The sequence below is a fragment of the Hibiscus syriacus genome, unplaced genomic scaffold (assembly GCF_006381635.1).
Source record: "Hibiscus syriacus cultivar Baekdansim isolate YM2019G1 unplaced genomic scaffold, ASM638163v2 tig00110607_pilon, whole genome shotgun sequence".
Classification (NCBI taxonomy): domain Eukaryota; kingdom Viridiplantae; phylum Streptophyta; class Magnoliopsida; order Malvales; family Malvaceae; genus Hibiscus; species Hibiscus syriacus.
Genome location: NW_024062799.1, coordinates 1,444,674 through 1,458,313, shown reverse-complemented (window position 1 = coordinate 1,458,313; position 13,640 = coordinate 1,444,674). Strand labels below are relative to the sequence as shown.

General features: G+C 35.6%; 3 protein-coding genes and 1 pseudogene across 5 annotated transcripts; all 4 read left to right on the top strand.

Moving 5' to 3' along the window:
- The first annotated feature begins 431 nt into the window (after positions 1-431).
- Positions 432-3,193, top strand: LOC120135341. 3 transcript variants are annotated; one of them, XR_005517242.1, is made up of 3 exons: positions 471-630; positions 1,035-2,899; positions 2,950-3,193. XR_005517242.1 is itself a non-coding variant. In XM_039151619.1 (2 exons), exon 2 carries the CDS (start codon positions 1,124-1,126, stop codon positions 2,813-2,815), a length of 1,692 nt encoding a protein of 563 aa, XP_039007550.1. In that variant the 5' UTR covers positions 432-457; positions 1,039-1,123; the 3' UTR covers positions 2,816-3,193. The 3 variants fall into 3 exon arrangements, 2 of the variants coding, with proteins under 2 accessions (XP_039007550.1, XP_039007549.1); XM_039151619.1 differs by lacking the exon at positions 471-630 and adding an exon at positions 432-457 and having other exon boundaries at positions 1,039-3,193; XM_039151618.1 differs by having other exon boundaries at positions 1,035-3,193.
- Positions 3,194-3,993: 800 nt separating this feature from the next.
- LOC120135343 (GEM-like protein 1) lies at positions 3,994-5,485 on the top strand. The gene is made up of 4 exons (XM_039151620.1): positions 3,994-4,338; positions 4,414-4,488; positions 4,745-5,019; positions 5,118-5,485. The coding sequence occupies exons 1-4, from the start codon at positions 4,215-4,217 to the stop codon at positions 5,310-5,312; spliced, it is 669 nt and encodes a 222-aa protein (XP_039007551.1). The 5' UTR covers positions 3,994-4,214; the 3' UTR covers positions 5,313-5,485.
- A 1,865-nt stretch (positions 5,486-7,350) lies between these two features.
- On the top strand, positions 7,351-8,575 carry LOC120135399. Its single transcript, XM_039151665.1, has 3 exons — positions 7,351-7,385; positions 7,833-8,042; positions 8,316-8,575. The coding sequence occupies exons 1-3, from the start codon at positions 7,351-7,353 to the stop codon at positions 8,500-8,502; spliced, it is 432 nt and encodes a 143-aa protein (XP_039007596.1). The 3' UTR covers positions 8,503-8,575.
- Positions 8,576-9,962: 1,387 nt separating this feature from the next.
- Positions 9,963-12,699, top strand: LOC120135344 (annotated as a pseudogene).
- Positions 12,700-13,640: the final 941 nt, after the last annotated feature.

Sequence of the window (13,640 nt, the reverse complement as noted above, 5' to 3'; positions counted from 1 at the left end):
TATCGACACTTTATAGGCGCTAAAACTACTTCTCTTTTAAATTAACGAAGTGTCGATCCTTATATTAAAGTACCGACACTTTAAATATATCTGGTACCGCTTTACCGGTTTTATCATTTCAATACCTGTTTTGTCATAGTTTTACCTGTTATATCGTTGTGGATCGATACATTTTTAATTTGGATCGACACGAACCGACAAGTTAAGTTTGCCGGTTGCACAATTTTTTAATATTTCTTCATGACTTAGACTTACTACATTATTATTAGTCAACATTTCCGATAGCGCTAAACTAAATTTATTAAATATCTTTTAATATATCCGATAACACCATATATTAACAGTATATTAACCCGTATTTCTCTGAGACATTCCCGAGTCACGCAGGAGACTGGACGTACAGTGCATGTACAACATCAATAAAAATTGCACATTTTCTCTCGAAATGCAACAAAAGGTAAAGGTGCGAAGCCACTCATGAATACCTAGATTCACGCTTTCCTTTACTGTTGCCTAATTTTCTTTCGCTCAATTCCCCACTGTCCCACCACTAATTCTTCTCTGGTGGATTTGCTTCATCCTTTGATCATCTCATTTGTTTCGGCTTACCTCCAATTCCCCCACTTATCAGTGAGTGTTTCCTTTTTCATCGTCTTAATCTCAACCTATCGTTTGCTTTCATCTTTCCCAATTCTTGCATGTATACTTTATATTTTCTTCAATTCTACTGAATTTTTCAACTGCTTAATCTTATTATATCTTTATCTAATCCATTGGTTTCTCAAGATGAAGAATTTGTGATCTTATTGTTAGAAATCAGTTTGAACCGAAATTAACAGTGTATATTAGCAATGTTTTTTTCCACTGGAGTATTGTGTTGAAATTTTTATCATGTTTATGTTGTATGTATCCACGAATTTCTTTCTGCTGTGGAAGCTATTCTGAATTGCTGATAGTAAACTAAGGGAAATTGAGTTTACTGTTCAGGTGCATTGTTCTAGTGTTGGTGGCTAAAGCATCGGTGTGCTTTGCAGGTAGATTTAGTGCTGCAATAAAGTTTTTGCACGGTTGTTTTCCTTGTCAATGTAACTAGATTGTGGACCTAAACATCCTTCTGGTGTCCATGGGCATACAGAAGATTTGGCAATGGAAATCAGGGGTTAGTAGTTGCCATGGTTGGTTTCCTGTCTCATTAAAAGGTGAGGGCAAGGAAAAGGAACATGATGACCCTCTTAAGGGGGCCAACTCGGGTGATGATCTGGATGACTGTGATTTCGAGGGAATTGGCTGTGAGCTTGGCATGGTGGAAGGTCAGATATGCAGTATACCGTATGAACTGTTTGATCTACCGGATTTAAGGGAGATACTGTCGTTAGAGACATGGAACTCGTGCTTGACAGAGGAAGAGTGGTTCTCTTTGTCAGCCTACCTTCCAGATATGGACGAATGGACTTTCTGGTTGACTATGAAAGATCTTTTCAGTGGTAGTGATTTTTATTTTGGGAATCCCGTGGCTACATTTTTCAAAAGATTGAGAAGTGGATTTTATCCTCCAAAGATTTCTCGACTTAGAGATTCCTTGCAGTTTCTTGAGAGGAGAAAATATTACCATGCAATAAGATCTTATCATCACAAAATGGTACAAATGTTCATAGACATGGGAAGGTTGTGGGATGAATGTGACATAAGTGTTGGCATCCCCGAAAGATTTTATATGTGGAGAACAAGGATGAAATGTGGGGATGCCAATACCATTTTGCTTGACCTTAATGCAGTGCCTAGTGATGGATATTTGTTAACTGAGGATGTTAACCCGGATGCAGTCATGCCCCATTTACCAAAGAGAATGAAAATTTGGGATAGTGTTAAAGAAAAAGCTAATGTTGCCAGTGCATCTGCCAATGGAATGAACACTATTCTGCCAAACTGCAGTACAAAGGGTGTTCTGGAGGTTAAGACTACTGGCAGTGCGACTCACAGTTACAACCAAAAGATGGTTGTGGATGACCTTTTGGAACAAATTCGACCGGTACCAAAGGGACTATTGAAAGTAGTTCCCAAAGTTCCTTATGTCTTACTCCAAGTATCAAAAGTGTTCTCAAGAAGGTCACAGAAGGCATTGCATGTGGGTGCCCAAAATTTACAGGTCCGCGTAGTGCCTAATTTGCCAGCACCTGCGTACATGGAAAATGCAGGTAACTTTAGTGGGCCACTGTTTCTATGGGAAAAGGTTTCCGGTGGCCAAATGAACCCTGAGCAATCTCGAAGTATGTTAATTCATCAGGATAGTGCTTTAAGAAGCCGTAGATATTTACAGGACTCTAGTGAAAGTAGAAGCAAGGAAGTTGACATTGCTGATTTAGGTAAACATAAATTGTTTGAACTTGATGACGAAAGCGTAATTGACTCAAAGGGATACAAATTTGATCAGAATATGGGGCATAACCTCGACATGGGGAAGAAAGGATTGTTTTCATACCCATTCACCAACCAATATCATGAAGGAGAGAGGCATACCAGAATCATGCAAAAAGAGTGTATGGCCATTCTTCCAAGAGTTCCTGGGGCAGTCTCGGGTTCAGGAATTGAAGGAGGCATGCAGGACAAGTTGATGGCTTTTCCCAACCAAATGAAGAACCCAAGTGATTTTAAAGTTGAAATTACAGAGAAGCCAAGTAAACCTAGTGGTTCAGAGATCAAGTATGATACCCATCCTTTGACATACAAACGAAGAAAGCCCCAAGCAAAAAACTCGCCAGGCTTCACCAACTCACTGATAACAGGTACTGATATAAGTTCTGTTAATCCAAATTAACCAAACCAACCTTTGGGGAGAATGTGAAGACATTGAAGATAAAATTCATGGGTTGGGAAAACATTCCTTTGAACAGGGAATCTTGAACAGCATGTAAGGCCTAGTATGTAGTTAGCTCCTCCATCCGAATATAAAAACCTCCCACATCTTGTGGTAAAATCACCCCTCTGTTAGAGGTTTCTTTTGTATGTTTTAAGTCGGTATATATGTCAGAAAGTTCTTATTATCGTCCTCAGATTTTTGTCAACTTTTCTCCACATATATTTTCACTGTAAAATGTCAATTAAGGGTAATATCAATCCGATCACGGCCATTGTATTTTCATTTCAGTGATATGCACTATAAGATCTGATGAAAGGTTTAGGACCAAAATATAAATAATGCATATTTATGGTGGAACTTAAATCAGAAAAAAAAAAAAAGAAAATCTAGAGTTTACATAAGATGAGATTTACAAAATTTGAGGATCTCGACCTTCGAAAACTATTGCATCAGGATTAAGTTAAACAGCCCAGTGACTAGTGATCTTTCATGGAAGCAGGGAATGTAAATGGATAGACGGTTTGTACAGCGTTGTTTATCTTTATTTATTAAGTTAAATAAATGAGTATGAATAAATTTTTTTTGTTCATTTAAATAAACGAACGGTAACAAATAGAGATATGATCGGTTCATTTATGATCACGAACGAGTTCGCCTGAAAGCTTATTTACTCAATTCTCATTTTTTTTAAATTTTAAATATTGGTGAATCATTAGAAAACTTGAGGTCTAATAGTATAATTTCTAACATTTTTCTTTGGCTCTCAAAAAGAAAAGGTAAAAAGAGTGTTGATTGCATAATATAATGTTAAACAAATATGTACGAAAACATTAAATGAACATGTTTGTTAACTTTAAACAAATTAAATATAAATATTTTAAACAAAAACACATAAATTTAAATATAATTTTATTCGTTCAAATTCGATTTACTATACCTTATATGGAAGTATGTATAATTTAATGTTATCCAATAAACCAGCTAACATTATGGTTGATCAGGTCGTGATCAATTACCTTACAATCGGGTTCTTAGCTTGGCAATATGATACGTCAAAATAATGGCAAAAAAAAAAAAAGAGAGAGAGAGAAGGAACAAAAACAGGGGCATCTTTGAAAGATAAGTACCTTTAGTGGCTTACATTCTCTGCTCCTATATTCGCTGCCTTTTCCGCAAATTCTATTCCGACTACTTATTCCTTTCCCACACCATCAACATGATCGAACAGTCCAAGGAACTGAGCCGAATTCATCCTTTTGGAAATTCTCAGAACCCACAATTTGATTTTAAAAAGGCTTAATTTCTCTAGTGGAGAAGCCAACAGGGGAGAAAAAAAGAAGCTTTAAGCATTTGTAAAATGACTACACGGATGATACCCCAACCTCAAGCTCCATCTTCTTCCTCCAACCACCAATTCGACATGGCTTCTCACAACAACAGTCCTTACCTCTCCATTTCACCAGTTCCTCCATCCGGCAGGAGTAAGTTTTATTTGATCTTTTAGATTGTTGGTTGATCTTGAAACTGCGCTTGTTGACTGGTTGTTGGTTTTACAGGGGTTAGTATATGTGATGCCTTGAGCCGATGTGGGAAAAAGATCGAAGACCTTGCTGACAACTTTTGGAACCACCGTAAGTTTTTCTCGATACAATTATTTAGCAATAAATTTGAATTCCTCTTGATTTTATTGTACATGTACGTGTGATCAGGGATGTACAGAGGGACGGGACGGGACAGACGTCTCTAGAAATTTTGAATTATCGTATATTTTAGATATTTTTTATATTTTGTATCAGTAATATGTTTTTGCCTTCTAGAATGTTCTAAGTTCGTTCCCGTACGTGATTCTTGATCTTACATGTAATCTTTTTTTGTCTGTGGAAGCAGTGAAGGTGAGTCCTAGTATCACTGAAGCTGCAGTGGCAAGGCTTGCTCAAGGGACAAAGCTGCTTGCAGAAGGAGGCCATGATAGGTTGTTCCAGCAGACATTTCAGATCTTGCCTGGGGAAAAGCTCTTACATTCATATGTTTGCTATCTATCGACGTCCTCCGGACCGGTGATCGGTACTCTTTACATATCCACTAAAAGAGTTGCTTTTTGTAGTGATTATCCCCTCTGTTACTATGATTCACCAGGGTACCAGCAGTGGATGTATTATAAGGTATCTCCATTACTTTAGAATCATCATATATTTCTTTTAATTTCTAATCGTCTGTACTGATATGCTGCTATTGTATTGCCTTATTGCCTGCTATGTAGGTGGTGATCGAGCTCGATAAGTTGGCAGCGGTTAATCCTTCAGCAAACAGATTGAAGCCATCTGAAAAGTATATTCATATGATCACCAGAGATGGATATGAATTTTGGTTCTTGGGGTTTATATCATATGACAAGGCACTCAAGTCTTTGACTGAAGCTTTGCAGCCCAGTCGACATGCGTTGCGACTGTTCTAAGGAAATCAGTCGGGTATTGTTAGTATAGAGAAATGACTATCAGGCCATTGGAAATTGCTGAAATGATTTGAGGGTCTGTTTGGACACTGCGGTAATTTGTGTTTGTGTTATTGATATGCTGTAATAGATTGGTTTGCAGGAGTAATGGAATGTAATATATTGAATGTGTTGAAAAAATATTTATGGATAATATTATCCATTATTAAATCCAATTCAATATTATGGAACTAAATAGATAGAGATTGGAAGTCACATAACCTCCGATTTCTCTTTCTTTATCTTGAAAAAAAACTATTAAAAAATGGAATATGGAAAATAACTAGACAGATAAAAAGCTTGAGAAACTTTACACTTTGTTAAGATTTAAGGTAAAAATGATATCATTTTATAATAAATTGATGACTTGATCGTTAACAGTCGGACTCTTATCTTCATTGTCGTCCTAGTGGTTATATGGTAAACTGGGACACAATCCAATGATCGTAGCTCCGGTGAACAATCAGGGGTAGACCTCTCACCCTTAATGCCAATGATATGGCAAACTGGAGTATCTAGTGATTAATGGATGCCGACTTTAGTTTGATCAAGATTTTAAAGGGGTTGTATCTCAACTATCTAAATCTACTAATGACATTCAAGCCAACTTTTGAAACGACACCATACAATACGATTACACGAGGAATTATATTTATTGTTGACCAATGACTCCCAGATTCAGATGCTATGCATCATGCGACAGGTTAGCAGCGACAATAGTATACAGGTAAGGGAAAGGTATCTCTTGTAAATGGTTACTACTCTTAATCTCTCATATAGGAAAAGTAGTCATACCTGCTGCTATACGACATTAAAGTCTTGGCCATATGCTTTGTGCTCGCCAGATTACCAAAAATCTATTATTTGTGCTAGGTTTACATAGCTTAATCTGATTTTTTTTTTAAATTTCATTCTGATAGATATTTTTTGAAGGATGAAATAGTAAGGACACTTTTACTGACTTTTCTGCATCTCATGACTTGTATTGTTTTGATTTAACCTCTACATCTCATGATTTTCTGCATCATACCATCGCATTCCCTATTGTTACTCAGATAACTGACTTTGTGACCAATTATTGATTGTGGGACAGATATTTAGGCTCAAAGGGCCTAGTTGTCTCTACTACAGCAATAGAAGTTCATCTATTGTGTTTTAAAGAGTGTTAAGGTGTCTTTGTCCTAGCAAGGGGAATCCCCTATTGCTTCTACCAAGGTGAAGATACCTCAATAAATGTTGTAGTATTTCTCCGAGTACACGAAGACGTCTCTGCTCATCCTGTAGTGCTTCTCCAGGAGCTGAGTTGTTTCCTCTCGAGCCGAGAGTATTGAGATATCTATGCTCTTCTATAACTAAAAGGACTCTTTTGCTATCTCTCTAACACCATACAAAAGAGAACCGAGATGATATATTCTAGCAAGATGATTCTATCCATTGTTGCTCACAGAATATTTAGAGGCCTACACCTCGAGAGCGTCGAGATGACTCCACTTCTTATGCGATAGTCTATTGGGATGCCGAGTTGCCTCTCACTTTAACTGCTACAGCTTAAAGAATCTTCCAAAGAGCTAAGATGCCTCCGCTCGGCTCTAGTAATAAGACTCTCTTCATTGATATAAATGAGTATCGAGATGCATTTACCCGATAAGGAATTCCCACATTACTTCTACCAAGGTGACGATGTCTTTTCCCACCTATCAGACTTTTTTAAGGGTGTTGAGTTGCCTCCGATAATTTCTTTGACAATCGGCCAAAAAGAGTTGAGATGCCTCCACAACGATTATAGAAACTTATCTTTGATCCCTATAGAGCGTCGAGATGATGTCACATTCTTCGTTATCTCATCAGAGCATCGAGAATCATCCACTGACCATATGTGTAGACGTGAAAATAATTCTATCCAAACGAACAGTTATTTGCTTAAGTTCCACAAAAAATTGAGATAATAATACATCCAACTACTAAGATTGTGATTTGTGAACTTAGACAAACTTATAAAAGAATGTCGAGATCCTCCACCTCACGTTTAACGCAGAGGTACTTTCGGATCTGATTGGAGTTTAATATTATATATTTTATTATCATTTATCGCTTAGATATTACTGATTTATCTTTATTTTGGGTTTATTTTGAACATGAGCCTCATTGGATTAATTAGCCTAAAACTAATAGATGTCGAAGGTCCAGTTCATCTTCTAGAAGATGAGTAGAATTATTTTGAATATTTAATTTGGAATTTACATGAGACAAGGTCATCTAAAAGATGAAGTTGAATTCAACCAGGACAGTATGACTTAAATAATTATTTTTATCTTTTGTGATAAACCTTGTAAATTTAGGATTTTAGTTTGATTATTTTATTATTATTATTTTTATTTATTTAGGAATCGATACTCTTGAAAGAGTATCTGCTGCAGAATGGGGCTTAAATTATCTGCTACCTTTATGTATCACATACTGGATTCGGTGGAATCGCATATGCAGACTTGGTGCCGAGGTGAACTTTGGGACATCCAGTGCAACACAATCATTGGCAGATGCACAGCTAAATTCTTCACTTGAAGAAAGCATGGCATCTTGGACTTCTGAAGAAGAAGCACGAAGGATGGTTGATTACCGTGACATACTAAGCCTTACTAAAGTTCTCAGTCATGGTCCAAAAAGCAAAGCAGATATTGATATCATTATTGGAAGGTCTATATCATTTATTTGTTCATTCTATTTTTTTTTAGTTTTAAAGGAATTGGAATGAATTTTATCTTCACTATTTTACAGTACCAGCAGTATGCATATTCAGGTCATTGATCTTTATATTATTATTTTTCTTTCTAGACTAAGTTGAACATGAGCTCGTGTTGCTTGTTTTATTTTTCATTTCACATCTTTTAGTTTATTTCATATCGTTTAACCAACTTATTGGTTCTTTTTCACCCTTTGATGGTGTTGAGTTTCTTCCATTTTGTGAAGGTGTGCTGGTGCAGGGCATTTACGAGATGATATCCTTCATTATAGCAAGGAACTTGAGGCAGTTCCCCATGATGACGATGAACACCGAGCATACCTCATGGATATGGGCATTAAGGCTGTTCATTCGCAGGCGTTACTTTTTCCTTCTCACATTCCGGTCTTACCTTTACTGCACATCTCCAACTGAGACAAAATTCACATCTTGGATGGATGCAACGCCTGAACTTGGACATCTCTGTGATAATCTTAGAATTGCATGATAATCCTTTTCATTAGAGGTGTGAACAAAACTTGATTTGATTTGAAAAAATAACTTTTTTTTTTCTTTTTAATTTTGGGTTATTTAAACTTAACATTTAGGGTCTGTTTGTTTCCCGTAATTGGAATTACGGAATTGGTTTTCCCCGAATTCCCGTGTTTGTTTCACGTAATTCGTTTTCCGGAAAATGTTTTCCCGTGTTTGTTTCACGTAATTCGTTTTCCGGAAAACGTTTTCCCGTGTTTGTTTCACGTAATTCGTTTTCCGGAATGTAATTCATTTTCCTAGTAACAGAATTTCTTTTGTGTTTTCTGTAAAATGACTTACGGATTCATTTTCCGTAAGTCATTTTCCGAACTTTTCACTTCAAAGCAAAAATACTCAAAATAATTTTATTTTATGAATTTAATATTAATAAAATATTTTAATATCATTTTCATCAAAATATTAATTATTAAAATATTTAAAATATATTTATTAATATTTATAATAATATAATATTATATTTTTAATATTATATAAAATAATCAATTATATTATAATAATATAAGATATTATATTTTTATTTTAATAATATAATAATTTTTTTATATATTTAATAATGAATAATATTATTTATATATTTCAATAATATTTTAGTAAAGATATTAAAATATACTAATTAATATTTTTAAAATATAATATAGTACTATTACTTTAATAAATAATTAATATAATTTATAAAATTTTATTTCAGTAAAATATACCGAAAAAATGTTTAAATAACATCTTCCAAACATCATAAAACGTTTTCCAGATATTTTCCAGAAATGTAATTCATTTTCCAGAAATGTAATTCATTTTACAGAAATGTAATTCATTTTCCAGAATTCAAATTCCAGTAATTCAAATTCCAGTAATTCATTTTCTGGAAAACCAATTACAGCTAAACAAACAGACCCTTAGTTTGATTTTTGGGTTCGAGTATTTGCAAAATTTAAATATCCAAACAATTGAAAAATAAAACCATGTCATTTTGTTTTTTTAGTTTACGGATATTTGATTTTTTTTGTTTATCTAATACTTCCTTCGTTTTGAGTCCATTTTAACGAAAATGAAACCACATACTTATCAAATATGGAGATTGAATTCTTTGTATTCCTTTGTATATAGAAAAGCTTCAACGATAAGCAACAAGATAACATAGGATATTAATCACAATAATTGAGAGATGTTTGGCATTGTCGTTTGCCTAAACAATACATAGGATAACTGACATTCCGTAAAAGTATGTTACGATAATATTGGGTTTTTCATTGTTGCAGAGGATGATGATGAAATAAAGAGAAGTATTAGAGAAACAAAAAAATCAAAGATCCGTAAACTAAAATCAAAGCTCTTTGCCCTTTTCTTCAACCTCGGAGATGAGGAAAATGGCGACTCCTCTGCGCTTTTTGACTACCTTCCAGTTACTTCTCTCCATGGTTCACCCAAATGTATTTTGAGATTTCTTTTTCTTAAATTGGGTCCAATTTAACTTCTTTTTCCATTCGATTGTTTCGATATATTATGTGAAGCTGACATGATGCTTGGCTTTGAGAAATGGTAATAATATTTTAGAATACGAGTTCTACCAGATTGGCTTCAGTATTTTCGATTGAAACTCTTAAAATTCTGCCTTTTTTGAGTGGAGAAAAATACCATTTTTCAAAATGTGTTCTTTAGGATTCATAGAGCTTGCTTATATACGATTGAAACTTATAACCCAGTTTTACATATGGTTTTCTCAAAGGGAGACTTTAGGGGAAGCAACAGAATTCTTAGTGTAATGCCCGTAGTTTTGCTTTTTATCTGTGGTTGACATCATTGATGTGCTAGATTAGCTATTGATGGACTCTTGTGCTAGATTAGATATTCTTCATGTCTATTCATTTTCAGTTGTTGCTTTATTGGACAAAAATATTTTTAGAAGTTCTAATCGGTAATCGATGGATAACCGTATTGTTAGCAGGTCATCACCGTGGAACAACTTTCTAAGGTCAAGCTTAACTCTCGAATCCTTCAGGTATTTCTCAATTGAATGACTTAAAGTGAAAAAAGAGGTGCATGAAAAATGATTAGTTCTTCACTCTCACCATTATGATGTAGGATTCGGTTGTCAAAACAGTAAATGAAAACCCACAGGCTGGATGGAAAGCTGCCCTGAATCCTCGGTTTTCGAATTACATAGTAAGTTGGCTATTTTGCACAGGGCCTTTTAGTGATCATTCTCTTTCTAAGACGTATGTGTGTAGTCCTGGAAACTTACTAGTTCGAAATTTGTCATTTTCGCTGCAAAGGTTGGTGAGTTTAAGCATATACTTGGAGTCAAGCCAACACCAAAGAAGTCACTTCTGGGCGTCCCTGTTATAACACATGACAACTCCTTAACGTTGTCTGATAATTTTGATGCGATAACAGCTTGGCCACAATGTAGCACAATTGGAAGAATTCTTGGTGAGTCATGTGCTAGTTTATAAATTTTGCTATCTCTGAACGAAGAACTGATCATTTCCCTCTTTGTACGATGAATCAATTCTTGGAATGATTTCGAAATTGAAGATCAGGTAACTCCATTTTCATTTCTCTCGATTTTTATATCTCATGTTTATGTAGATTCTTATTTTCTTGAGTTGCTGATGGTTGAGGGTCACTGTGGTTCTTGCTGGGCTTTTGGTGCTGTTGAATCACTGTCTGATCTGTTCTGTATTCATTTTGGCATGGTAAATGGAACTTTTTTTTTTTTGGAAAACAGGATATCGTTTGCTCAGTTCACGGCAAATTTGTTCATATTTATAAATATTTCAGTGCAGAATATATCTGTCTGTTAATGATCTTTTCTCATGTTGTGGCTTTCTATGTGGAAATGATTGTGATGGGAGGATTCAGATATCTGCATGGCAATACTTTGTGCGCGATGGTGTCGTCACCGAGGAGGTACTATTACTATTAAACTCTGAAATTCTAACCTGATTTTATTACTGAAAATTATTGCTATATTTTACTTGCCTCTTATTCACTTGATACATTGTTCTATATTATGTACTCCTGCATGGTGACGGAAGGATGCACTTCTTTCTCAGTAATGAGCAAATTCTTCGTCCTGCAGTGTGATCCGTACTTTGACGATATTGGCTGTTCTCACCCTGGTTGTGAGCGTGCATATCCTACTCCCAGATGTGTGAAGAAGTGTGAGAAGGGAAACCAGCTCTGGAGTCGGTCCAAGCGCTATAGCGTCAGTGCATATAGAATCAACTTGGATCCAGCTGATATCAATGAGGTTATAAGAATGGACCCATTGAGGTCGCCTTCACCGTTTATGAGGTAAAGAAAGCAAGCAGTTTTTTCTAGTTAAATTGGCCGCTTTGTTTTTTCTGATGTGTGCAATTTTGATGGGGTAGCTTGGCTTTGAAGTTAAAACTTATGTATGAATTCCAAGCAAGGGCCAGGATGCTTTTGGTCCTTAACAATCACAGTAGTTATCAGTCTTGGTTTTTCTTCACAATGGCTACTTATTGCACGTTACTTGGCTGTTCAATCCCAAAATGCATGAACACATAACATATAGAAGAGATAAGAAGTAATTGGTTTTCTAATTTCTTCTCATGATTCTCCAGGATTTTGCCCACTACAAAACTGGGGTTTACAAGCACTGACCGGTGGTGTTTTGGGAGGTCATTCAGTTAAGCTTATCGGGTGGGGAACTTCAGATGATGGCGAGGGTTACTGGGTATGTTTGAATGCTTCCATCTTTTTTGAGAATATTTAGAATCATGTAAATGACCGAGTGGATTTCTTCCTATTGCAGCTTCTTGCAAACCAGTGGAATACAGGCTGGGGTGATGTATGTTTTCCATCAATATTTTTCTCCACGTTCATTTAGGGGGAAAATGTATTTTGGATGCTTAAATATTGATCATCATATTCGTATTTCACATTGCAGGAGGGTTACTTCAAGATAAGAAGGGCATCCAATGAGTGCGGTATCGAAGAAGACGTGGTAGCTGGATTGCCTTCCACCAAAAATATTATCAGAGAGGTAACCGATGCTGATATTCTCAAAGATACTTCATTGTTATGGTAATCATCCGTTATCAGCATGAGATTCTATCTTCAGATCTTGTGCTTCACACTGCAAGAACTTCAGCCTGTATTGTTGCGGAAGACGGCTATTGGATAGAGCAAAATCGCAACTGGTAATTTTTAGAAAATAAAAATGAAGATAAAAGAGACATAAAATTTACGTGAAAAACCCCTAAATAATATAGGGTAAAAACCACGGGCAACGGTAGAAGAATTTCACTATGAGAAAATAGGAATTACAACCTCTCTCGATCTACCAAGGAGAAAACAATGATAATTTTCTCTTGATAAAAAGGAGAAAACAACTCTCAAGAAACTCTCTAAATTCTCTCTAGTATTAGAAGAAAGCTAGAATGCTTTGGGATGATTTTGAAGCTAAATGAGCTAGGATATTTATAGTTAAAGCCTAAGGACTAATTTGTAAATACTCTAAAGTTTAGTGATTAAATGAGTGATTTTACCATGCCAAATTTCAATATTTTCAGCTACTTTTCGGTGCATTAATTGCACCACCGAAAGCCACCTAAAATTTACTACTTGTTGTTTTGACTTTTCAACAAAATGTAACCATCTTTGAATTAAATCAAAGTAGTTGGCTGCCATCTAGAAGATTAGCCGCCCATGATGACTTTTAACAATCTTCCACTTGAAGATTTGATTGGAACAATCATATCTTCACACCATTCTTTCTACCTTGTACCTTCATGTTGCTTACATCTCTTACAGACCACAAGAGGATCGACACCAGGTAAATTTATCGGCATTGATCGCCTTCGTCATGAAATCTGCTATGTTGTCTTTGGTATGGATATTCTGCATATCTACCGACCCTTCTTTCACTTTTTCACGAATGAAATGGTACTGAACTCGTATGTTCTTTGTCCTTGAATGAAATGTTGTATTTCTTGCTAGATGCAAGGCGTTTTGACTGTCACAAAACAGAGAAACATACTCTTGATTGTGCC

What these genes read in the sequence shown, in the direction of transcription:
- LOC120135341 (XM_039151619.1), top strand. Translation starts at nt 1,124, where the DNA reads ATGGGCATACAGAAGATTTGGCAATGGAAATCAGGGGTTAGTAGTTGC.
- LOC120135343 (XM_039151620.1), top strand. Translation starts at nt 4,215, where the DNA reads ATGACTACACGGATGATACCCCAACCTCAAGCTCCATCTTCTTCCTCC. An exon ending in AGTTCCTCCATCCGGCAGGA is followed by an intron (nt 4,339 to 4,413) that starts GTAAGTTTTATT and finishes TTGGTTTTACAG; the next exon opens with GGGTTAGTATATGTGATGCC. An exon ending in AGCAGTGGATGTATTATAAG is followed by an intron (nt 5,020 to 5,117) that starts GTATCTCCATTA and finishes CCTGCTATGTAG; the next exon opens with GTGGTGATCGAGCTCGATAA.
- LOC120135399 (XM_039151665.1), top strand. Translation starts at nt 7,351, where the DNA reads ATGTCGAGATCCTCCACCTCACGTTTAACGCAGAG. An exon ending in ACCTCACGTTTAACGCAGAG is followed by an intron (nt 7,386 to 7,832) that starts GTACTTTCGGAT and finishes TCGCATATGCAG; the next exon opens with ACTTGGTGCCGAGGTGAACT. An exon ending in ATTGATATCATTATTGGAAG is followed by an intron (nt 8,043 to 8,315) that starts GTCTATATCATT and finishes CATTTTGTGAAG; the next exon opens with GTGTGCTGGTGCAGGGCATT.